This window comes from Prosopis cineraria, unplaced genomic scaffold (assembly GCF_029017545.1).
Source record: "Prosopis cineraria cultivar Desert tree isolate PC_DT_omini unplaced genomic scaffold, ASM2901754v1 PC7, whole genome shotgun sequence".
Lineage (NCBI taxonomy): Eukaryota > Viridiplantae > Streptophyta > Magnoliopsida > Fabales > Fabaceae > Prosopis > Prosopis cineraria.
Window position 1 is genome coordinate 37,035,400 of NW_026555338.1, and position 24,524 is coordinate 37,059,923.

Below are 24,524 nucleotides of genomic sequence, written 5' to 3' on the forward strand. Positions count from 1 at the left end.
AGAAAAATTACATCTAAATCTTATATAAAAAATTTATTATTAAGAGTTTTTATCAGATTTATAAAATATTTTTAAGTTTTAAATTCTATGCATCTATAATGTGACTAAGAACATTAATAATTGAATATATAAATTGTAAATGATCATTATCTAATTGTCAATACCTTTAATTATATTGTAGATATGTAAAATTTAAAATTTAAAAATATTTTATGAATTTTATGAAATTTTTTGATAATAAATTTTTTTATATAAAACTTAGATGTAATTTTTTTTTGTTTAATAAATAGGCAGTTCTTTTTGACCGTTGACGAACCTAAGCGCCCTTGGCAATCGAGATCCATCCACAAGTAACGTTTATCCTGTAAAATATTTCCAACTTTCATGTTTAATACTCCCTCAAGTTTTAATTATAAATTAGTTTTAATATTTTTATTAAAATTAAGAAAAATCTTAAATCTTATTAAATTTATCTAAAATTTAACAACTTTTCAAGTTTACTCAGGTTAAATATATATGCTTTAAAAATAAATTTGTCTAACATTCAATAAGAATAAAAAGGTAAAAATGAACATTATAATTGTTAAAGTACCCTATAAATAAAATCAAAATAAATATTTTATTACTCTTATAAATAGAATCAAAAGAGTACATTTTTTCCATGTTACATCCTTATAACAAGTTTGTATCCTCCTGTTCTGGTAAAAATAAAAATACTGTATTCATAAGTCTAAATGATACATTTTTATAAAGCAAAAAATAAATATAAAGTAATCAAAGCATTTAAATAATTTTTTTGTTTATTTGATTATCAAATTCTCAAAAAATTATCTTTTGGGCTACATGAAATTTGAGAAAAAATTCATCCATTATTTTTTTTTTTTTGGGTTACATCATGAGAGTTTGAAATCTTGACTTTCATCCACAATTCACCCCACCTCTGTCACCTGAATTAACCCCAAATAGTATACTACTCAATTGTTTGTTTATCATCTGAACAATGTTACCTTTATAAAGAAGAAATGATCATGTCTTACCATGAAACAAAAATAAAAGAAAAATAATAACTTCTATTCAATAATAACTACAAAACTATAAAATATTTTTTATAATAAAATATATAAATATTGTACATCTTAATTTTTTGTAGGGAAAAAAGGACACATCGTAGTCAATAAACTGGCTTAGCAAGAGCGGGACAAGTGAAATTGTGACGTGAGTACAAGGACTGGGCCCCATAGTTACTATCGTCCGGAGGTTCAATCGAGCCGAGTTTAAACGTATGATCCAGTCCCTCTGAGCAAACTGCAATTTTACCATCCTGCACATCACTCTTTATCTCTCTCTTTCAAATGTTCATGGGCAACGAAGTAATCAAATCTATTCTACTCCTACAGTTCTTTTTATAAATTATTTCTATTAACCTCATTAATATCAATGTAAAAAAAAATTCAAGGAATAAAAATGTATAAAATTTTAAATATGTTCTTATAAAACAAATCCAAAAAATGATATCATATTACTTTTTCTTTTTCATAAAAAGTAATTTTAAAAATACATTTTAAATATTACTTAAAAAATCGTGCCATGATTTATAAATAAAACTAAATAAGCATTCTAAATTATGACTTATAAATGGAATCAGAGGATGCCAATCAAGCATAAAATCGACTTCTCACCACTGAAAACCCAGAGCATTAAAGCCCAAGAATATGTACTCTCCCCATGATATTATTGCAACAATAATTTTAAAATGACAAATCCAAAATGTTACAACTGGTTTTGTCCAAGGCAATATATATCTTACATGCTAACGAGCACCGTAAACACGCCAATAAAACTGGGAAGGGACAAAAAAATAGAACTCGAAACCCTCACCCAAATGACACATCATCGCTAAAGCTTTGTGCATAAAGAATCTCCAAAAAAGGCCGACCAACCCATGAATCCCCATCCAAACACTCAGCCAGTAACAAACTAGCTCGCTCTCAACTCCACCAGCCCTCACGTTATGGTTTTTTTGTCAACTCATTTATCTTGAAGGAAAAAGGGGCGGTGCTGGTTTGTAAATCAAGTTTACAAGTGTAAAGACCATACTCATGAATCTATCAGCTTCATATTGTCATAGGAGAGCAGCCAGCATCGCTCCAGGGTCGTTTGATGCTGGTGCACCAGCGGGTTGAGCCACAGGAAGCATTGGAGATGCTTGTGCTGGTACACGGGTTGCCGGGGGCAAACTGACTAACAGTTCCTTGGTGAACTCCTTCAACCTGCAAACCAAATATAGAAGAACTATCTGTAAGGCCCATGGAAAAAATTGATATCCCTCCAAAACCTTATTTTCAATCACATACTCAAACGTTAGGGTAGGATCCCCTGAAGCAACCGTCATCCGTAGCTGGGTTCTGTCTGCTGGATCCGTTTCAATTCGTATCTGAGTATCGTTTATTTAAAATAAAAAAAGTTAAAACAACTATGTTCCCCGAGTTACTTCATAAACTATGCACAATTTCTATAATTTAGAGCTGCAGCGTCATAAGTTAAACTTAATTATAACTTGTAAATGACTGGCCCGGGTAGTTCACAGTTGACAACATTATAAAACAGCAGCTATTCCAAACTTCCCAAAGCTTCAACAGGAGCAAAGTATTTCTCTATATTTCTGTATGCCCAAAGAGGCACTCCATGAATTTCAAAACGACCGAGCTAGAGAAAATGATCATTTATGATTTTTCACAAGTGAAAAACGTTTTCAAGTTCCCACCATAATGATATTCAAGACCCTATGATTATAATCTTCATCATACTGTGATGCATGATACGTGTTTTGACATGTATACTTACTAAACAGAGCATTGCCCGTGTACTTTCTGAATAGAATGTAGTACTTGCGACAAGGTTGTTTGGATTAGGGTCCTAAAGCAGAGAGATAACCCGAAAAAAATATTACTAACTATATATCATTAAAGGATCAACTGTGAAAATAAACAGAAAGAAGAGAGAAGCAATGAACATCATACAAGCCCTGGGCAAATTGTCAAGCGGTAACTATTGAATAGATTCGCCATTTCAAGAAGAGGAAGTGGTTTAACACCTCTAACCTGCAAAATCAACAAAACAAGCCTATGATTGTGCACGACCAGAGTAAAATGTCAGTCAGTCAATGATAGATATCTGCCATTATTGAATTAACCCGTCAAAATGACCATTAGCCAAATTGGCAATACCAAAACTTCTAATGTAGGCATAGATAACGCAACACATACCACTTCTTGAAGCTTCAAGGGTGGCCCAGAAAGTGATCTCCATTGAGGGAAAAACTCTTCAGCAGATACAGAGAGAGGCTGAAGAAACTTATTTAGGACAGCAGGAAGGCGAAGTTTGACATTGACCTACAAGAAGCTCACAGACAAAATGTCACAAATTAACCAAAAGTTCATAATTTAAGAGCAGTAAAGATAGCCACACCATCAACTCTCAACAACTCAGTAGGATGACATCCAGTTATCCAATTCAGGTAATATTTTTATGAAAAATTGATCCATGCTGAACTGAATGAGAGACATACAAGATAAATTGTTTACACAAGTAACATAAACAGTGAAATAGTCTAATTCTTTTTCCCCCATCACTTGCCTTGACAGCACATGAACCATGTCAGTTGAGCCCATTAAAGAGGGAAATATAAATAGTTTATCACATGAGGAACTTAAAACATGTCAATGCTTAAGTACCATATCGTTACCAAACTTGTAGGAGAAGTCAAGAACAGCCACATCCCTGCTCGGGTGAAGATTAATGACTTCCAGCGGGCATTGCACCTATGACATTAAAAGAGGGGGGGAATTTGTAAACAAGACTAATGAAATGAGAAAACAAAAGACTTGGTAACAATAGTTCACCTGTGCTCGGGGAGGTATAGTTTCTGGCACTAGTGAGAGCTCCATCTTCAAATGAGATGGAGGCAATATTATAGCTTGAACAGAGACAAGAGGAGAAGTATTCTTGTTCCCTAAGAAAAGAACAAGACGCCCATGATGTGCTCTCCATTCTGCTTTAATGCCAATCTGCGCAAATGCATATAAAAAAGGTTAAGAACTCTACAGGAAATCAGCCGAAATATTAAGCTAGCACCGATCTCTGAATACCAGAGATTAGTAAATAAACTGAGTGCATAATTGTATAAGCTTAAAGTTAAAATAAAAATCACTACAAAACAAGGAAGGGGAAAAAAGAAACCTGAATGTAAGGATCCTCATAAAGAACGCCACTATCCTTCAAGCACAAAGCATGAAATCTTTCTGAAATATTTCCAATTGGCTGCACAAATGAAGGTTGCAATTTGTTATCTTTCCATGCATTGTAAGAATATCTTTCTGATCGTCATGGAGAATGGAGTCCAGCGAAAAAGAGATGGGCTACAGTCTATAATAAAATTGTATTCATTCAAACAGAAAAACTTTTGGTATAAAGCTTAACTCAGTTTATCCTGATACCTCATTATTTGTTTTAAAAAGAATTGGTATGAAGATATGTGATTTGAATGGAAGTAATCTTCGGAACAAGAACTTCTATAATAACATTACGTTGATGCATTGCATGAAACAGAAAAACTTCAAAACATGTTTTGGTACTAGAAGAAAATAAAGTACCTGCACAGAGTTTGCCTGCTCTCCTGCAGGTACTATGGCCGTGGCTTCAACTGCAGTACCTTCCAATCCTGAATTTGTGTTTGGCTGAGACGGGACACTGCTACCAGGAGGACCTTCAATAGCTAATGGACCCAAGAGATCACTAAGCAGATCTGCTTGAGGAGGTTGTGAATCTACTTTATTTGATGTCCCATTTTCCAAGGATAATCTCTGATCTGCTGACTCATGGTCCTGTTTAAAAAAGATGAGTAAGCATCAACCCAAAAACCAATAGGCATAAACATTTTCCAAGTTCAAAAGATGAGGCATTTAATCATTCTAATGTTAATAAAAAAAAATGACACAGTAAGAATTCATGCAAAAGAGGAAGGCGGAGGGAGGTACAAACCACAGTACTGCTCATACTGGGCATCTTTACAAGACCAAGTTGGTTTACAGGCGGAGTTCCATTTGCAGGTTGTTGGTCTGTCACAACCAAAGCATTTGATGTTTGAGCTTGCTGCTGGGCTCGCAGTTTTATGGCACTTTGTTCCGCCGTATCAAGTTCAGTATCTTCAGCTTTTTTTATCAATGCAGACTGAATTTGAAGAGTAATATTCCATGAGTGTCACCACTGGTGGTTGATCAAGCATCATCAAAAGCAAACTACGTCTTATTAAAATTTCCAAAATACCTGTCGTTCAGGGAATTTAGGCATTTCAGCTAATATGTCCATCAGAGCTGCACCTTTACCACTCAATGTAAGATATTCAACAGCTCGTTGCTGTATTTCAACATCAATGCAACTCCCATATCTAAAAACATTAGCAGATGATTTAGAAGAATCAATGACATCATGACATTGTAGATCGATCCATTATAAATTAATTGCAAATACAAGCCTCACTTGTTAAATATTGCCCATATCTGATTCTGTAACTCAGGGTCTGGTGGTTGAGCATGCATAAGAATTTTAGCATATGTTGAAAGAAGAATGGGAATAGATGAAGTCCTGAAAATAAAGCATGACTCTTTAAGAGATAAAAGCTCAATGGAACACAGCTATAGATTAATTGTAAGGTGTTCATTAAATCTACTAACGATATAGAAGGAAGCTTCTCATGTATTATGCTAAACAATTCCTTCGGACTACATCCAGGTCTTCTTGCCAGAAGGTGTCCAAATTCTCCAAGGATATACGCGCTGACCTGTTTCAGTGTATGAAAATGAAAAAAAATTAATAACTATTTTACAAAAATACAGCCTCTTTCCATGTCAGACATGTGACTAAATTAAACCAGATTTGATAAAAAATAACAATGAATCAAATTGAAATGAGATTAGACACGTAAATTTACAGAGGAAAAAAAATACTCACCACATATAACTTATTACAGAAGTCTAACCTCAATTTTCCCTATGACAAAAATCTATCCTTTTAATTCTCCACTCGCCTGACTAAACCTCTGCTTTAGGTAGTCTCAGTCCCAGAAAAATTTTAAATTAATTATAAAGGAAGTTATTCAAAAAGATCTGGATAGACATGCCACATTCCCAATAAGATGTCATAACAATAGTGCTTAAATGAGATTTTGATGACTGCAAGACCGACTAACTGACTCAGACCAAAACTTAAATTATAGTGAAGCTTTCTTTGCCTAAGACCACATGAGACTCTTCTAGCAGTGCTCTGAGGTTTTTTCACTGAAACAATATAGCATCAGACTACAAAAGCTGAGGCTGCAGCTTATAAATCATATTAATGAGTGTTTGCAAATAAATCTGATATCGGCAGATAGTTATGGAATGGGAGTCAACAAACCTTAACCATTGTCTCATGTATGGCTGGTTTGTCAAGATACTCTCGAGCTTTTGCTGCAGCATAAGGCTAATCAAACACATAAAACTCCCAGTGAATGATATGTCAACTACGAAGCAGAAATATAATAGCAACAAACTGCAAGATCACCTGTAGGTCTTCATTATTTGTGACAAATTGCACCACACGAAACCAGATGTCATCACTAACAAAATCTCCAGCTTTGTCAATTAATTGAAGAATGACATCAACATACCTTTACAAAAGAGACGGAATGACATCAATATCCATGACTCCAAATAAGTCCACTTTAGCAGGGTTTTACTAATAGATCAACAGCAGTCCATGCAAAAATGTTTGCATAGATAAAATTTCCCTCGGGTAGTTTTAGAAAATGTTCAGACACCAACAACTTCAACTTCAGGCGTTCAAAAAGGACATAAATTAGTTCCAATAATCCATAGATTGGCCTATGTTTCTTCTGTAATTTTGAAAAAAATCCTGAATTTTACATTTGGTTGGCTGCCAGAAGTTTTTAAACGTTATTCCAAAATAATTGTTTTTCACAGGAAATTTTGTTTGAAGGAGAGGAAATGGTGCTACGATTGAAGATAGAGAATCCTCGGAAACAAAACAAAATGGCAAAAAAGCAAACAAAGAAAGACGAAACAACACATTAAAACAAAACATAAAGTCCCACAGGAAATATTTCATCACCATGAAAGATCGGGAGCAAACTTCTCAGCAAGAATGGCAGCTTTAAGTGATAATTCCTCTCGCATTGCAAATTCAGCTGTGCTGAGATACTACAACATAGTTGAAAATTTAAAATCAATCACTTTGCGATTTAGATGCAATCAACTGGTTCATCATCTCTTCTCTCTGATGGGTGGAGGGATTGCAAGATTTCCAAAATATCATGAACCTCATTGGATATAGATTCATACCTGCAATAGTTCTTCAACTATATCCTTTGCATTTGAAACATCACACATGCCATAAAGTAAATCAAGAGCACGCCTCCGAATACTGAGCATAAATGAATGCCAGTTAGAAATACTAGAGTTAAAAATGATATTTAGAAAAAAAGGAAAAAAAGGAATTTAATCTGCAAACAGTGACAAATAGCTACAGTAATTGAAAGGATCATAAAGCCTTCTGTGTGAACAAGTGAATTAAATAGTCCAAGCAAAAGTAACCAAATGCCTTCAAAATTTCATCTGTTATTACTACAATTTACATATGTATGAACCAAATTGCCAATAGAATCAATGAGAACTGGAATTGTCATGCAAATTTATTACTGGCATATGTAAAGGACTAATGTAGTCAGCAAAAATGAGAGAAGACAATTAACCTGATATCAGGATCTTTCAATGAGGTGATAATCTGAGCTTGATGCCTTTTTATGATATCTTGTACATCTGTAACCATCAACATTCTTGTCATATTCTCCTGCACCAGAATATTATGTGTTTATGAATTCTGATAATGCATTCTGACAGTAATTTTGGTTTTCTAAATTATGACCATATATCCACCTCCTTCTAATAAGTAAAGGAAATATCTCAAGAAAAGAAGAGAAACAAGTATAACGCAATAGTGTCTCCACAACTTACCAAGCCAAGATATCTAATGTTTGGCTCCCGGACAGCAATAAATTTTCCAAGAAGAGCCACACATTGAGACATCATCTCTTTTTCAGCATCAAGATGCATCACCTGAGGCATCATTGTAATAAACAATAACCTGTCATGTTAACAACAGTAGTAAAAGTAGGGATGTAGTGCCCATTAAGTGCACCGTACACCTACCCTACATGTACATGCATACAAACGAAAGCATGCTAAATTTGTTGGCAATAATCCTTTTGATTGACTCTTTGACACAGTCATCAGTGCCATTTTGCATAAATGGTGCATGCGCATAGTAGCCTTGCAGTCATGCATGAACTTAAACAAACTGAAAGAACTTGTAAATATAAATCATTATTTGGACAGGAAACAGCCTTAGAAGCAAGAAAGTTAGGCAGCGCAGCAGCTAGTCTGGGCCTATTCTGCTAGAGCTTTTGCTAGTTTGGCCAACAAATTCAAAAAGAAAGGATGAAGATTCATACATGGTGCCAATTATAATGCGATCTTCAAGTAAGAATTATATGTATTTGGCATTTCCAAAATAGATTAATACACTTCCAACATACCAGAGCTAGTGCTTCAAAAAGAACAGCATGGGATGCATTGTTTTTGTTCACATTTTTCACAACATCAGTGCCCATCAGTATCCTTTGTAAGACCTGAAACAATTGGTTTAAGACTCTGCCATCGTAAATTAAAAAAATTGAATATATTATTGAGATATGACATACCTCAAACAAAGATCTCCTTGTATTTGGATCTTCAATGGTAGGAAAATACTGAAGTGCTCTCATTGTTTTTACCTATATGAAGAAAATGAATAAGAATTCAGGTGAACTAGCTACACAAGATTACAATAACAAATGGCATAAGCTAATCACTCTCAATTGATAAACTACTTCCTCATATTTTAATTATTTAGCAGAAGAAGGCTTGTGATTTTCAGTAAATATATATTACCAAACAAGATTTGGTTTCAGTTTATTGTGTTAAGTAATCCCATACATCAAAAGATTTTTCCCCCACCATTATGCCATGCCAATTTTTGAAAATGTAGGACATTTGAGCTTACTTCACAGTTAGTCTTAGATTGAATCGCCAATCAATACAAAATTCAATAAGCATGATTTGTAAGGAAGAATTTGGCTAAAATTTTCCAGATGAACTAAGCTTTTATTCTCACAAATAACAATGAAAAAAAAATGGACAAGATTGAAGTTTACAAACCTGAAGCCAGGGAGATGGGATACCATAGTAAGTGTATTCTTGTGGAACATCCTGGTTCCTAGCAAGGCGCTCTAAAACTTTGACACACTTTGGAAGACAACTCCAATATGCTTCATGATTGTTAGATACTAATGCAACAAGAAGACTCATAGAAGATGTCAAAACTCCAAGATCTCGTTCATCCATAAGTTGTGCCATCCGATCCGCCCTTATATATGCATCAAAAGGAGTTCTAATAAGATACATTTGAAGGTAAGTACCAATGGAGAAACACCTAGCACCAGAAAGTGGGTTCTAATTTACCATCCATCTACATTGACAACATCTGGATTTTTCCTATACAATCGCAGTAAACACAGAGCAGCTTTTTTTCTCACAAGTGGTCTGCAGCTGCTAGATACCTAGATAAGAGAATACAGTCAACATCAATAATTTTCAAATCCAGTTACTTACTCATAATGCTTAGTTTCTTACCAGCAACTTCTGCACATCAGGCGCTAAGGACTCAGCGAACTCTCTCCCACCTATATTTCCAACCTAACAAAGGACATAACATGGTGTTAGTGACTCAAAGGTGGAAAAGGTAATCATTATAAATGTATGGTAGATGGTAGATACCTTAATACGATATCAATGAAAAGAAAAGAATCCAAGAACTCTGATTTGCTTAAAATATTGAAATAAACATCACAACATATAAATCATGTGGCCAGATGGAAGTTTGGAAAGCAAGTGAACAAGTGCAAAGTTTGAGACCAAAAAAAATGCTCTGGCATGGAAAAACAAAAAAGAACAACATTATTCAGACATTTGTGTCATTGCCTACACATGCATTTGACGTTCAGCCATGTAACACCATATTTGTCAACATGCATCAAGAAAGGCTGGTAACAAACATAAAGCACAGTTCTTCACCAAGGGTTAAAGTTTTGTCAAGGTTTCCTCATACGTACATTATATAAGATTCCCAGAGAAACACTAACAAAATGATGTAATATGAATAAGACCACAAGAATTAAAAAAAGATTGACATTTTTTCCATCACCATACCATAGTCAATGCTAGGCACTGGAAAGTTTCATTCCGACCAATAATATCATTGCGCACGGTGTTTATTGCTAGTCTCAAAAAGTCATGGTTCTCATTGAGTAAACATGATGTCACAATGTAACCAACCTGCAGTAATTATAGCAAAATTAGACTTGGCTCCTTTAGCCCATATATTTTCCCTGCTAGGTAAACATGCAAATGGACTTAAATGAAACCACAGAAAACTAGAAATAGAGATATAGTAACAGTCCACTATAGAAAGACTTCATAAAAGGAAAGTATCACCTGCTTTTCTGGATATTTTGGAGCAGATATAAGAGACACAGCTTCCATATGACCAAAATCCACGTCATATCCAAGCATATATATGTATAGCATTTTCCAAACATATTTCTTTTTTTCATATGGTGTCAAACCCTAAAGAAAAAAGAAAAAAAGGTATAAATTAAGCATTCATCCATATCTAAAACTTCAGGTTGTTTTGTTAAACAATAAGCAACAACAAAAGACTTTCACCAAAGGCCTAAAAAAAGTAAGAAGAAGAAGAAGCTGGAAAAGAGAAAACAACTGCACTAATTAATGCTAAAAAATCTAATAGTTCCCAAAACCAAACCACATGATTCCCCCAAGCCTGTGAGAAAAGTAAAAGGACTCGATAGAGAGATAGAAGAACATTGGTCATACTTTTAAAGAGATATAATAGGAAAAATCATATAGAAAAGATAAACAGACACATCAGACCAACTTAGTGACTAAAGATTTACAATTGCAATAACAAAAAGATAAGAGTAAACTCAAATATGACTGACGAGGATGACAAGCTTACGAAACTGAGGACATGGGACGGACAAGAGTAAATAAATTAGACCTTCTGCATTTCAACCCTAACTACACGACATAACATTGGAGAAAGACAGAAACAGGAAGATTCAAAAAGATCTACCCACTTCTCTCTTCCCCTCTTAGTCTCTTTTTTATGGTGTCCCTGGAATTGTTGTAGGGAATCCAATTCCAAGAGTAAATCCCAACAAAATTCAGTGCAGCCAAGTTAGAGGCCACATGACATAACAGTATTCAGCATCAAATATTTAGGCTAGAGTGACTTTTCAAACTGAATCCCCCAATACTATATACAAACTTAAACCCCATTTAAGGAAATCTGAGCATCTCAATGCCAAATCCTAACTATAGAATGCAGTTTTAACCTACACTGAGTTTACCAGTGCGCTAAAGAGTAAAGACAACCTGGCAATATAACTAACATCATTCTATACCACAGTATAGTTACTTAAAGAAAAACACCAAACCCTAAAAATTTTTTATCTCCAGTTGCAATATATTTATTATTAAGTTAACAACTCTAGTCAACTTACACAACACTGACCATATAGTCCAATGAATCAAATTCACAGCTCAGAAGAAAAAAAATATATCCTTAAAATAATTCAATTGAATTAAATTACATTCTTTATCAGTCTATGGTAGCAAATATTCTCTAATAAAGCAAATTGTATGAACCCCATTTCCACATGTATTGATGGAAACTCAAACATCAAAGTGTGATTACCAAGATTATCATTATGGCATCACCATCTAGAGGGACAAAAGAAGAAGAAATAATGGAATGGTTCAGTCAAGCAAGGGATGTAACAAGAAAGCAATTACAGATAGCTCAATTTTTTGCTTAAAATCAGATGTCGCTGATCTGTCCAGTCCAAAGACTCACTGCTAGACATTTTTCAGGTTAGCATGACTGCCTTCAGGGCCCAATTGGGAGTTTTGAATAGAGTGGGGTAGGGGAGACAACTCACCCACTTGTTTGACTTCTAACTAAAAAATGGGTAGTATCACATGTTCTGCTATTTGGACTTTACAATATCACTAATAGATTAGGGCACGTTTGAAGGGATAAAAATCCAATATTTATCATCATATGTTGACATTTTCAAAAAAGAGAGAATAAATAGATGAATGGAGTGGGTTATAGAATCGCACATAATAGAAAATCAAGAAAAAACGCAAACTGTCCAATTTGGAGTGGTTTGAAAATTGGAGGGTGGGAAAGGTTACAATGGTTTCCATACCACCAAAACAAACACAAACTTGTTACCTTTCAAACAATTAATCTATGGTAAATAACTCAAGGATCCCGCCTCACCCCACACCACTTCTGGACCATCCTACCGGTCAAGCCATTATTTTTCATATGGTAACTAAAACATACTACTACATGAGTTTCGGGAACCAACAGGCATTTGTTCAAGTCATAGTTATTTCAACTATTTCAACAATAGTCACATTCAACTATTTACAACATGATCTTGAATGCATTAACTTAACATTCGTCCATGTCATTTTGACCGTTGACCAACAGGAGACACCATAATAATGCTCTTAATCAGTCCCAGCTTTTATCACCCAAAAAAGACAAAGCAAAATGAGCTTGAAAGCCAAAAAAGCAGAACGCAACATCAATTTTGACATTAGAGTCACAGAAGCAGCACCATCAAACTCCCAGTAGAGTTGAAGCCTTTGTAAATAATAAAATATTTATATGACATTGCAGTTTCCTAACTCGGAATATGCTAGTCAATCTAAGGGCATAGAGGCAAAGGAACTTCTAGCTCCAATTAGTGTCAATAATGAACGCGGAGAAAAAAAATGAAAACTTGAATTTTCTTTTTCTGTTATTCTTTCGAAGAAATCAAAACCAAAACGAAATATCAACTCCCAATTTAATCAAACAAACTCGAATGCTTGAAGAAACCAACTTTGCAACATTACAGAGGAATGGTCTCTGGTAAGAAACAGCCCAAAAACGAGTGCACTAAGGTTAAACCCTAACCTTTTCGTTTTTGAAGCGGGCTCGGATGTTTCCCAGCTCCTTGTCGACCCGGAGCCTTTCCTGCTCTTTGTTCTGACAATTGCGTATGTCACTGATAAAGACGGAGAGACCTCTCATCCCCGACAACGCCATCTCCGTTTAGATCCAGCCGGAGAGAGCAACCCTCTGCGGCTGTGAAATCTTAGATCACAGGCACAGATGGGCTGAGAAATGGATCCGAGACAATGGTTAATTGCGTGAATCTAGAAGAAGATCAGCTCTATTTCAAGAACGGGAATTCAAAAAGAGATTTCAGTTAGAGAGAGAGGGCAGGCAATGCTTGATCTAGAGCGAGAAAGAGTTCAGAAGGAGGGAGAAGGTGGACTGAAGAAAATTGAAAAAGCCGTCGGACAGTGCGGGGACGACCTTTATTTACCATTACCAATTTCATCATTCCATTTTCCACCTAATACTGTTGAAATCATATTCTCTTCAGTTTCTTCTCTCTCTCTCTCTGGTTTTTTTTTTTAATGGCAACCAAGAATCTTGTAAAAAAATTAATGCCAGATGAAGATTTTTATTATTAAATTAAAATGTAGGAGAAAGAATATTAAATTTAAGAATGTTAATGTTAAAAAAATTATAATTTGACATTAATATTTTTATGGGTGTTTACTTGTCATTCTCTCTTTTTTTTCATTTCATTTCATTTAATACAATTCTTTGGTTTTTTTTTTCCCTGTTGAGAACCAGCATGTTGGATAACACAGATTCTATGACTAAGGGATGCTGGTATTGGGTTGTTACTATTATAGCCTCTCTTTTTTTGTCTTGTATTTCAATTTATTTTTTCCTTCCTTTTAATCGTGAGCTTTTGCATTTTCTTATGTCAACTCTTTAAGGGTATCTTTTCAGGTCAATTTCACATTCTTACCCCTTTTTCTGCCAAGTTGCGATACAATAGTTCCCGACTTCCCGTCAATAATCAAGGGGGAAACAATTTGCAACTATTAATCTTTTTTCCATCTAACTATAGGTTTTTCTACGCTTAAAATTTTACCCTTTGATCAATAGCAATGAAAGAAGCATGAGATTAAGAATAAATAAGTGATTTGATTTTAAAATATTAGTTCGATTTTTAATGGTAGCTTTTAATTTCCATTTTAAACATTTTGAGTAAAAATAATTTTTCGTTGATTAAATCACAGTGACAGTCGCTGTGAACTTATTTAGTTGTTTTGAATGTGTAAGAATGCACTATATCACATCATTTTATCAAATTTTGCAAAATTCAGGAATTGTGACGATATCATTTTTTGCCTAAAGTATTTCAAGTTGGAAACGGAGATGAATTATTAGTCTTACACCATCACGGTGCTGGTAGCCTAATACACATTAGATTTACCGCGTCATTGTGCTAACAGCCGAATACACGTTAGATTTACTACGTCCTTAATCAAGTTTGAAAGCGATTAAAACACAAATGAAATACCACGACATGACTTGCTATCAAGATTGTTTGGTGCTGAAACTGATTCTTCCCTTTTTCCACTTGGGTTCTTAATCTACCAATTGATTACAGACTCGGTGGGGCTGATCTAAACTGCAACATGATCCATATAGAACTTTAAACAAAACGCTAGGCACATTATTTATTTATTTATTTATTTATTTTTGTACCTTTTAATTATATACGTATAAAGATATCAGCACCTTGTGTCCAAAAAAAAAATTTGTAACCTTCAATCTTTCGCAAAGGATTGGGTTCTCAGGAAGGTCCATTGGTTTTGTGCATGAAGTGAAACTGACATGATAAATTTTGTCTACAGAATCTTCATTCTTGGTAAAACAACGGTGACTGTTCAGGGGAGATTTAATGGCAGCATTGACACCACACACCAGTCACCTACTAGTTCAAAGAGCTGACATTGCAAGGACACAGGCAGACTTCAAAATGCCTCATCTTCTACTTTTAGGTGTGGTTTAATTACTGAAAAAATATAAAATGAATTAACAAAATAAAAATAAAAAAAATTAAATCTCCCTTTCTTCAATGATAAGTATAATAAAATTTATTAATATATATATTATAAATGTTAGAATTATTGCTCTCTAAAAATTTTATGAATTATAATTTCTAACTCCAAAAATTAAATTACCCATGCTCCTTATGAATACTTTCACTTTATCCTCTCTTATCATTTTATTTTTATCTTTATTTTTCAATTCATTCATTTCTAAAAAGCAAACGAGACCATACAATTTGTTGGCTAACAAATGTTATTGTAGAAAAAAGAATGCTACTAGAGGAGGGAAATGTCCTATACTAACACTAATTAATAATGACAACAATGATGGCCAGTGCTCCAAACAAAGATTATTATGCAGACTTCGCAGGAGGATTTGAGGAGCAACCTCTGACTCGGACAAAAGGAACTCAAGTTCAAAACTCAAAAGAATCTTTAGGAAGAGACAGAGCCAGAATATATCCTCCATTTGGCTCAAGAATTGTAGTAAATAAGCGTGCATGCTCATTGCACCCCACTCAATTTGGCCCAGTCTACGAACTGCATGCCCCCATATATGTTGTTGCCGAATCGCACACATACAGTGAAAATCATGGCAACGAGTGGGAGCTTCTTCGCCACGGAAGAAGCTTCAACAAGGCCTTCCAATCCATTCACAATCTGATATCGAGTGTTGGATGACACCGCAAGAAACACACCTGATTAACAGCACAACCCAATTAACTGGATTTAAGAACATGGCACTAACTCCTATAATTGTGACATCCACATCCTCTACATAACTAAGAGGTCCACAATGAATTCAAATTATAATAATGCTCAAACATATAAAGATGGCTAAAAGACAAATTTTGAGATAACACGGTAAAAACACATACCCCAGAGAGCAGCACTTTCAACAAGAGGGGGCACAGGTATGTCCTCTTCAGATTTCTTAATTCTCCTGTTTAATTAAACACAAGAACACGTATCAAACAGGAATATACGGACACAATACAGGCGCTGGTAGCCGTAGGTGCCATGTTATACTCCCTCCAGTCCAAAATATAAGTAATTTTTAGGAAAATTCTGCATACCAAAAAAATCCCATTCTCATAAAAATATATATTGTTTTCTTTTTTTACCCTTTATCCCAATTACTAATACACTTCATGATGAGTGAGAGATAACTTTATACAAGAATTTAAATTAATAATTATAAAGGATAAAACAGGGGAAAATATTTTACATGTACTAGATTGCTTATATTTTGAACCAAGATTAGCTAAAAGAAAATGCTTATATTTTGGACCAGAGGGAGTATTAATTAATAATTAAAAGAAATATTTTTAGTTAAGACAAAACTTTACAGAGGAAAACAACAGTACAGGAACATAATTTCCTATCCCGCTAAGTCCAGTTCTAAATTTAAACTTGATAACTTTTCGTCATTCAAATCCATGAGAGTTCAAAGTACAATTACCATGAAATTAGCAATGGTTGAGTCTATAAGACAGATAATTACAGGATTCACACAGGTAGAGATTTACCTTTTGGCATTCATTATCGTATTTGCAATTCCTTGACCAATTAGGCCACATCCAAACCCAACTGATCCATACAATACACCCTGAGCACAGAATTAAAAGCATTCATAATTTATTATCATCCCTGTCCATACATAATATAAAATTCATAGGAAGACACACTATTCATAAACCATGAAAAATGCAGCTCACTTCAAACTTTTGCAAAGCACAAGACCCATATTCTAGTTGAAGTATATAGTAAAAAAAAAACTCTTTCGTTATTATCAACACACTCACAAAATAAAATAGTTCTTTGGTTACTACTGAATATGTAGTAGTACCTTATAAAGTATGTTGCAATGCGTTGCATCACTGAGAACTTACAGCCTGGCCTTTCAGCTTCAAAAACACTGCATTTGAGACGTAATTGAGTATGTCACATTCAAAAGGATCTTAACAAAAATGTTAAACCTTTTAATTATTGTGAAGCAAAACAACAAGCATCCAATTCATTAATAGAGGGAAGAAATGCATCCTTATATGGTCCTTGGAAATATTCTTTACTCTTACTTTAGCATAGGGAGCCTCAGTTGAAGGCTCAAATTACAAATTGCCATAGCTTCCACATACAACACTTTTACAGAATAAATGAACCACTACCTTAATTAATATGAATGATAATAGTATAAATAATAATTGGTCATGCTAAGCTCTACAAGAACAGATGAACTTCTTTCGTATGAAAAAGCTATTTACCGTGTTCTTTTAGAGAAATAACATAAAAGTAACAGCATTTCCCTCCTTTTTTTTCATTCCATCATTTGGTTGCGGCAAGAGCATGTGCCAAACATTTTATGGTGTGTGTAAATTGAATAACCACAGTTAAATATTACATAATTTACACACACTTTTCTTTTTCTCAAATAACTCGCCCACTCTTTTTCCGCTCAATAATCTGTCAACAATGCACAAATATGCAAGCATCCGATCATATAGAAGAACATCACAAGAGAGTCAAGAATTGACTGTTGATGCAATAATTCTTCAAAGGTACCATATGCAAAATTGGAAAAGAGCTGCACGGTTATTCAACATACGTGCAAACGCTAACCTGCTAGGAAGAGCAGCGCAAGCATGTTGAATGCGTCCAAGCAAACCTCTCGACACAGATGACTGCCCAAGCCGAGCATAAGGTGCTAACATGCCAACTAAAGCAATGTCAACAACCACACCAACCAGAAGATCGGCCGCATACAACTCAAATTCTGCCCAAAAATCCTTGCCTCTTTTCTGAACTTCTGCAAACGTTGCACAACAAGAATCTATAGCAATCTGCATATGGCAATCAAAAAATAATATGCCGTGTTTATCATATAGTACATCTCCCAGAATGCCAAAACGATTTCTTCAGAGAACGTCTTCAAAGTCATCGGAAACAAACCTCTGTTCCAACTTTAAACAGGAAAGAAGGATCGGCTAGCATTCTCTTTCGAAGCATTGAACAATGCTTCATCAAAAAACCCAGCGGCCAAACCGAACCCTGCAATATGAACGCCAAAATCATCGTGTAAGTTGGTCAATGGTTAATCCTCCCTCTTTGATACAAGCAAGCTGGAGACCCTATACAGAAGAAATCCACGAGGGGAAAAAAACCAAAAAAGTGAACTTCAGCTTCATCAACTAGAAAGTAAAAAAAGGATCAAGAATTGACCTGTAACTCCAAGTAACGAAGAAGGAACATTTCCCGAACTCCTGTTGCCTTCGCTGCCTCCGTCATATCCGAAGGCAGCTTCACACCCCGGGCTTCTGCGACTTTCATAACCTCCACGAACTTCAATAACGGACCGAACTCTTCCTCATCTTCATCTCTACCATCATTCCCGTTACCGCCGCCGCCGCCGCCGCCAGTCCCCCCACTACCGTCACCAGCACCACCCCCATCCCCACCATCCCGATCAATTAATGGTTGAGAGCCATTATCACATGTGGACTCATCCAACTCGGTGGTGGTCTTCGTCACGGCGTCTGATCCGATATATCGAATGCTAAAACCAAGTCTTCTATCAGGTGAATGAATAGAAAGAGACGAGGGCATGTGGCTCCTTTGATCCAAGTTTGTGATATTCAAACGACCACAATTTTTGATTTCAAGTGGAAGTTTGAAAGCGTATTGCCCAGCGGAAGCGCAAGTGTTTGAAAAGTTGTGGATGTTCGAGACATTGATGGTCGATGGACAAACCGCCATGTTTGTGATAGTGTCAATATGCCCGGAGTTTCGACAAAGGACTATGCTATTGAAGAGAGGGACTGGAGGGGGAAGCCGGGACGGTGGGAGCTCTGGGCTTCGGGGCAGCCTCCCCTGAAATAAATATTTTATATTATTTATAGTCACACATATTTTGCAGCTAGGTTTTCAATTATTTGAAATTACTTATTACTTACTTTTTATGTTTGCCATCATTCAATAGATTAACTTGCATCACAACTACAAATAAATATACAAATCTTATTAACTTCATCAAATACTCATTGGGTAAAGAATATTTTTTTTAAAAAAAAATCATTACTCATAGAAAGCGTCAAAATAAGAGTAGAAAAAATGTCCCATAATTTTGAATATTCTTTGGCCTTGATTCAAATTTCGCAAGAGCAATTCCTGGGTGCAAGGAATCTGTGCCCACATTTTACACGACTCTGAATTCTATGGCCTTGCACATTCTACAAGCGTGTGTAATTAACCACACGCATAATATGAAAAGGAAAACTATTAGAATATATTTAAAAGGCATACTTTTTACATTTGTACAGTGTTATGGTATACAACGAATTCGCCTCGCAGGAATCTAGAACTAGAACATCAACTGGAAAGCCAGTATTATATTTATCGACTGCCTAACATACAAATTATTGTACAAAATGAAACATCGTCCATTACCAATCTTACGGTGTATTCATTTGCCAGCGAAAATCTTCCCGCGCCAGCTTCCCCTCTTTGGCAAATTTACATGCTTGATTCTGTGCTTACATAATAACAGTGCCACTCAAATGAAAAGACGAGGACCAAAAAATCTTTTCAGAACTTCAAATGAAGAATCAGACCAAATGATAAATTCAGCTGGCATGCCCCGACACTAACCACGGGGAGAAAGCTATCAGGAAAGTATATATTCATTTGCCTCTATGAAGTGTACCAACTTCAGACGAGGGAAAGAAATGGAAAATGTCCAGAGACGTAATTTTCTTGGAGAAAAAACAATGGACTAATTGAGGAAAACATTTTCCTTCCCTTTCCCTCGTACAGACACTATTAAAACCACACACCACTGCTATGCATATGTAAAGAGAGACCCTGATTTCTATGTACCACTTAAACCAAAGAAAAACTCTTTCTGTGTCTAACTTTGGACTGATGAGAATGCGGTGCCTGCTCAATGGATGTTCTCGGTGTGGATCCATTTCGGTTAAGAGATTCTGGTTGGGCATCTGAAGGTCGCGGAACAAGCTTACACCCTATTTTTCGAGCAACCAAACGAGGAGAACTGAGCGAACTGTGTGATTTGGTCACACTCTTCATTTCCTGTTTTATCTTGCCAAATTCTGCTTCCAGCTCACCAACTCTAGACCTCATTCTTTCCATATCCACCTTTAAACCTTGATTTTCACGCACTAGAGTCACCCATCCATCCCTTTGTACAAGTTGGCCCGCTGTATCACCAGGGACAGTTGTAGGAGCTGCAGGGGCAATTTCAGCATCCAATGCATGAAGACATCCAGCTAATGCTGTTCTCAACTGCAGCTGCTCAAAGAACAAGACTTGAAGAACAACTCTGAGCGGTAACCTATCATTTTGGGATGCATGGGCACAAGCATGAATGGAGAGCTTCCGGTAGTCAATGATGTTGCACAGTTCTTCCTTCTCTTTATTTGACAGCCAAGGATGTGCCTGCACAATATCGCGAGCAATCATCAAGTCACCAAAATATGGCCATAAAGAATCCTTCATTTAAAAGAGCAGCCCAAGAAATATCAAACCTTGAAATATATGTCCAGTGCCCTGTAGAGTCCATCATGCAATGATCTTGATGACTCAGCAAGGGCGCCTGCAAGAGAGCGTATCTTTCCTGGTTTCAAATTCACGTCAGAAGCAACTTCAGCAATATAGTTATCCATCAACTTTGCAACTTTATTTAATGATTCAGATGCTGAAGATGCTTGTATGTCAACGGAAGAAGGAGAAAAGGCAGTTATACAGGACTCTGAATTTACAAAATGATGCACAATTCGTTCAATACAATCTGTGTTATACAATGTATCGGAGTCTGAATAACTAGGAATCAGAAGACTATCCAGAGTTGCCAATTCCAACTGCATCCCTATTCTCCTCTCTAAAGAATCCTTGCAGGATTGATCAACATTCAAAATCAAAGCCACACGAAGAAGTCCCAATAAGAAACGGCAAAATGAACTTCCCTTCTTTTCGGGAAGAAGTTTCTCAACACTTTCCAACAGAACTCTCTGGTCAACAGCAGCCGGTGTCAAGCTGAAACTTGCAACTGTTCTTGTTTTACCACTTTGTCCACCCTGCCACCGATCCAGACCTGGTAGGTACTTTCTACAGTAGTACATTATGGCCCCTGCCAGGCTTTCAGGTCTTATACCTCTTGCTTGCATTGTCTTAGTAAGTCTCTCAAACAAACTCACACTGAGATATGAGATGTCTTCAAACCACCAGTCAGAATCTGAGCATCGAATTTTTGCACCTGTATTTATGCCATTCCATAAAATACTTCCACCAGGGCTCTGCAAACTTCCATACATCATCATGGGCCATCCAAACAAACTTGGATCTGTGCAAACCATCATAGATAGAGCATTCAAACATTTTCCAACTAAATGGAGATTTTCAGCCGTTGGTAGAACAGGCTCAGAACTTTGAAGAGCCAAAATACAATCTTTCCAGTTGTGTAATACATTTTTATGGAAAAAACTCTCTGATTTTGAGACCAAGTTTCCTTCTCCATATTCATCGGTCATTTGAAGAAAGTCTGCAGCACAGTGGACCACCAATACATTTCTGGCTGTCAGTTCTATGCGAATCCCATAACAGAATTTCACCACAATTAAGAAAGTGTCAGGGCCTCCAGGGAATTTTTCCAGCACCATATTCATAGTCTTCTGATTGGCATTCTTTGACTCTTCATATGCTTGAGAAAACTTTCCACATTTGGATACAAGAGGGAACTGCAATACCATGGACATATAATGTCTTGAACTCTGGTATAATTGAACAACTTGTAATTTTCATAGTCAAGGCATAAAAGAATGACTACCACAAGATTAAGACTTGTGTTTAGATACGTGCTCCAACTATACAGTGCATTTATGCATAAAGTCAATACAAATAAATGTTTTGCCATCGAAACTATGCCAGATATATCATAAACTTGTATTTGATTCTGATGAGAGAGAGGGCCTAGTAAACTAATTGAGCAGAAATAGGAATAAGTCTTCATAAAATATTACCTCCCCAACCGAGGGCAGCACACGTCATGTAGCAGCTATTAACTTTTGAACAGTGTATCAAATAAATTAATCATGTTTGAAGTTACCATCTCTCAGTTAGCAAGGTCACAAGTTCAGCAAAACTTTGTTGCTTCATTGCTAATTGAAAGTTTAATAGCTATTTTAGTATTAGTATTCGTAAATTTGCATCAATGAAGTTTATAGCACTCACTAGATCCAATAATATTCAAGTAAACTTAATTAGCAACTTAAAAATATCAAATAAGCTGAAAAAGAAAAATCCATCATTATGGTAGACTTCTCCCTTCCTCTTCTCAACCTAAGTTAGCCTGCAGACGCATATGCCAAGCCCCAAAACAAAACGTTAAACCCGAACTCATTGATAGTGTTGGACCAAGCTTCAAAGAGAACCACAGAGAACAAGAGAGAAATAAGTAGGAACATCCAATACCACAAAAGCTCCTGCTATGTCATCTTCCTGGCTAATATGATAAGATGCAGACTTTTCTGGAAAGAGATTGAAGAACGACCATTGATAAAAGATGGCAGAAATTCCCTCAAAGAAGGAGTACCTTATGAAGATGGAAAGTAACTTCCCCGATTGAAACAGTGATATCGCTCGGCAGTCCAGCATTGCAGAACCTACCAAACCCACGAAAACCATCAAAGATATATCATTAAACCCCCCCCCCAAAAAAAAGTAAAAAAGGTAAGCAGAATGAGTTTCTTCCTGATAGTCCCACAATAATCAGCTCCGACAAAACAAAAATGTAATTCAGGACCTGATTCGGATTTCGAAGGATCATCCAACCGAGCACTGAAAGGATGCGAATTTCGGGACTCGGTAACACAACTTGAGCCTAAAAATGAACAAATAAAAGGAAGGAGCTTTCGGGATAGGGAATACCAGTCATTGCCTTCTCGACGAAACCCAGACACCTTCCCGGATGGAGCCATGGATGAGGAAGGAAAGGCTTTCGTTTTCCACTCAGTTACTCCACCAAAGCAACAACATTTTGTTGGGGGTGACCTGAAATCGCTGCCTTTCCAATTCGGTGGAATAAAAAAGAAAAAGGGAAAAGGATAAAGAATTGAATTGTGCGAAGGCACGGAAGGAACAGAACAAGAATGGAAGTCCCACTGAGTCCAATAAGGTCGTGCAAGAACAGTGGGTCTTTACAGCTAATCAGGAACCCCGGGAAGTCCTTATTAATTAAAAGACGAACTGAATGGCGCAGTAAAACTTCCACCTTCAATCCCAAATTCCGAACAAAGTCCCTCACCAAAATAGAGCAGTAAAAGGCAAAAAAAAAAAAATTGTGCAGAATTGAATGAATTAGCCTGCAAAACAGGAAATGAAGCACAGATCACGACAGGAGAGACGGTCGAATAAAGGAAAAGTCAAGTATATGATACGTGAAGAGAAGCAAAAGCATAGTAGAAAGAGCCAAGGACGGACAGAGAGGAAAGAGCGTCCAGAGGACCGCCAGGGGCTTTAGCCGGCTTGTATAAGAAAATTGTCAATGACAGGAAGTACTAATAGCGAGCGGAAATCATTTCTGTCCCCTCGTCGTCATGACTCTTTTCCCTGGTGCTTTTTTTTTTTTTTCCTATTTTGTATTTGCCAAGAATTATTAATATATTTATTCTTTCGGATTGTGTGTGGACTGTGGAACATCCAGGACCGTGGTCCTGCGACAACAGGCGTGTTTTCGCGTTTGATTAATGAAGAAGACTGCCCTTCACGGAGGCCTTGTGGTTCCGGGTTCCGGCCATCCGGCTCTAGTCTGATCTAAGAGGGAGGATTAATCAATGAAATTAAATATGCTAAGGCAGGGACATTTTATTATCAATCAATTCTTTAAAATAATTAAACCCTGTCATCAAATGACTTGCAATAACTCCTATTAAATATTGGACATACTCTGGCTTCCGAGTTTTTTTGTTTGGCCACACCCTGACTTCCGAGTTTAATTTCAACGTCTGTGCCTGAGAGTTCTCAGTTCTCGATGAGATTGGTGGGAGGAATAGCTCATGTAATGACCCGTTTTGTCAAAGAGTCTTGAAAGAAGTAAAAACGGAGTTGCAGGTGGAACTAGAAGTGTCCGTTTAGATTTCAGTTGGGTATAATAGATTATGAAAATAATTGATTAAGTGATAGATTTTAATCATAATTGATTATGTTATAACGTAATCTGTTTGGATACTGTTTTTTTAAATTGATTTTAACAGAATTGAAGATATTTGGATAATTTAATCAAAATTAATTTTTAACTATATA

General features: G+C 36.0%; 3 protein-coding genes across 6 annotated transcripts; all 3 read right to left on the reverse strand.

The window, feature by feature from the left end:
• Positions 1-1,697: 1,697 nt before the first annotated feature.
• Positions 1,698-13,610, reverse strand: LOC129315750 (AP-2 complex subunit alpha-1-like). The gene is made up of 27 exons (XM_054959758.1): positions 13,207-13,610; positions 10,647-10,778; positions 10,362-10,487; positions 9,786-9,848; positions 9,615-9,712; positions 9,312-9,519; positions 8,816-8,887; positions 8,651-8,743; positions 8,070-8,171; positions 7,808-7,905; positions 7,398-7,479; positions 7,168-7,256; positions 6,601-6,706; positions 6,454-6,519; positions 5,733-5,839; positions 5,539-5,643; positions 5,326-5,446; positions 5,041-5,229; positions 4,653-4,883; positions 4,240-4,320; positions 3,903-4,067; positions 3,735-3,821; positions 3,267-3,392; positions 3,021-3,101; positions 2,845-2,916; positions 2,355-2,434; positions 1,698-2,270 (listed from the first exon to the last, which is right to left on the reverse strand). The coding sequence occupies exons 1-27, from the start codon at positions 13,336-13,338 to the stop codon at positions 2,123-2,125; spliced, it is 3,060 nt and encodes a 1,019-aa protein (XP_054815733.1). The 5' UTR covers positions 13,339-13,610; the 3' UTR covers positions 1,698-2,122.
• A 1,770-nt stretch (positions 13,611-15,380) lies between these two features.
• LOC129316808 (protein RETICULATA-RELATED 1, chloroplastic-like) lies at positions 15,381-19,793 on the reverse strand. Its single transcript, XM_054961178.1, has 8 exons — positions 19,656-19,793; positions 18,432-19,079; positions 18,162-18,260; positions 17,832-18,052; positions 16,938-17,130; positions 16,742-16,821; positions 16,091-16,155; positions 15,381-15,910 (listed from the first exon to the last, which is right to left on the reverse strand). The coding sequence occupies exons 2-8, from the start codon at positions 18,963-18,965 to the stop codon at positions 15,717-15,719; spliced, it is 1,386 nt and encodes a 461-aa protein (XP_054817153.1). The 5' UTR covers positions 18,966-19,079; positions 19,656-19,793; the 3' UTR covers positions 15,381-15,716.
• Positions 19,473-23,987, reverse strand: LOC129315449 (BTB/POZ domain-containing protein At3g44820). Of its 4 annotated transcripts, none has more exons than XM_054959121.1 (5): positions 23,703-23,987; positions 23,151-23,584; positions 22,816-22,885; positions 20,753-21,994; positions 19,473-20,663 (listed from the first exon to the last, which is right to left on the reverse strand). In XM_054959121.1, the coding sequence occupies exons 2-5, from the start codon at positions 23,198-23,200 to the stop codon at positions 20,088-20,090; spliced, it is 1,938 nt and encodes a 645-aa protein (XP_054815096.1). In that variant the 5' UTR covers positions 23,201-23,584; positions 23,703-23,987; the 3' UTR covers positions 19,473-20,087. The 4 variants fall into 4 exon arrangements, with proteins under 4 accessions (XP_054815096.1, XP_054815098.1, XP_054815095.1 ...); XM_054959123.1 differs by adding an exon at positions 23,026-23,060 and having other exon boundaries at positions 23,151-23,829; XM_054959120.1 differs by having other exon boundaries at positions 23,151-23,987.
• Positions 23,988-24,524: the final 537 nt, after the last annotated feature.

Coding starts and splice junctions, on each gene's coding strand:
- LOC129315750 (XM_054959758.1), bottom strand. CDS start 13,338: ATGGCGTTGTCGGGGATGAGAGGTCTCTCCGTCTTTATCAGTGACATA. Junction 9,520..9,614: donor GTTGTCAATGTAGATGGATG/GTAAATTAGAAC, acceptor TGCATATATAAG/GGCGGATCGGATGGCACAAC. Junction 7,257..7,397: donor TAGTTGAAGAACTATTGCAG/GTATGAATCTAT, acceptor ACTATGTTGTAG/TATCTCAGCACAGCTGAATT.
- LOC129316808 (XM_054961178.1), bottom strand. CDS start 18,965: ATGGCGGTTTGTCCATCGACCATCAATGTCTCGAACATCCACAACTTT. Junction 16,822..16,937: donor GGGTCTTGTGCTTTGCAAAA/GTTTGAAGTGAG, acceptor TTCTGTGCTCAG/GGTGTATTGTATGGATCAGT. Junction 15,911..16,090: donor TGAAAGTGCTGCTCTCTGGG/GTATGTGTTTTT, acceptor GCTGTTAATCAG/GTGTGTTTCTTGCGGTGTCA.
- LOC129315449 (XM_054959121.1), bottom strand. CDS start 23,200: ATGGCTCCATCCGGGAAGGTGTCTGGGTTTCGTCGAGAAGGCAATGAC. Junction 21,995..22,815: donor TTACTTTCCATCTTCATAAG/GTACTCCTTCTT, acceptor CAATTATACCAG/AGTTCAAGACATTATATGTC. Junction 20,664..20,752: donor CACTGGACATATATTTCAAG/GTTTGATATTTC, acceptor GATATTGTGCAG/GCACATCCTTGGCTGTCAAA.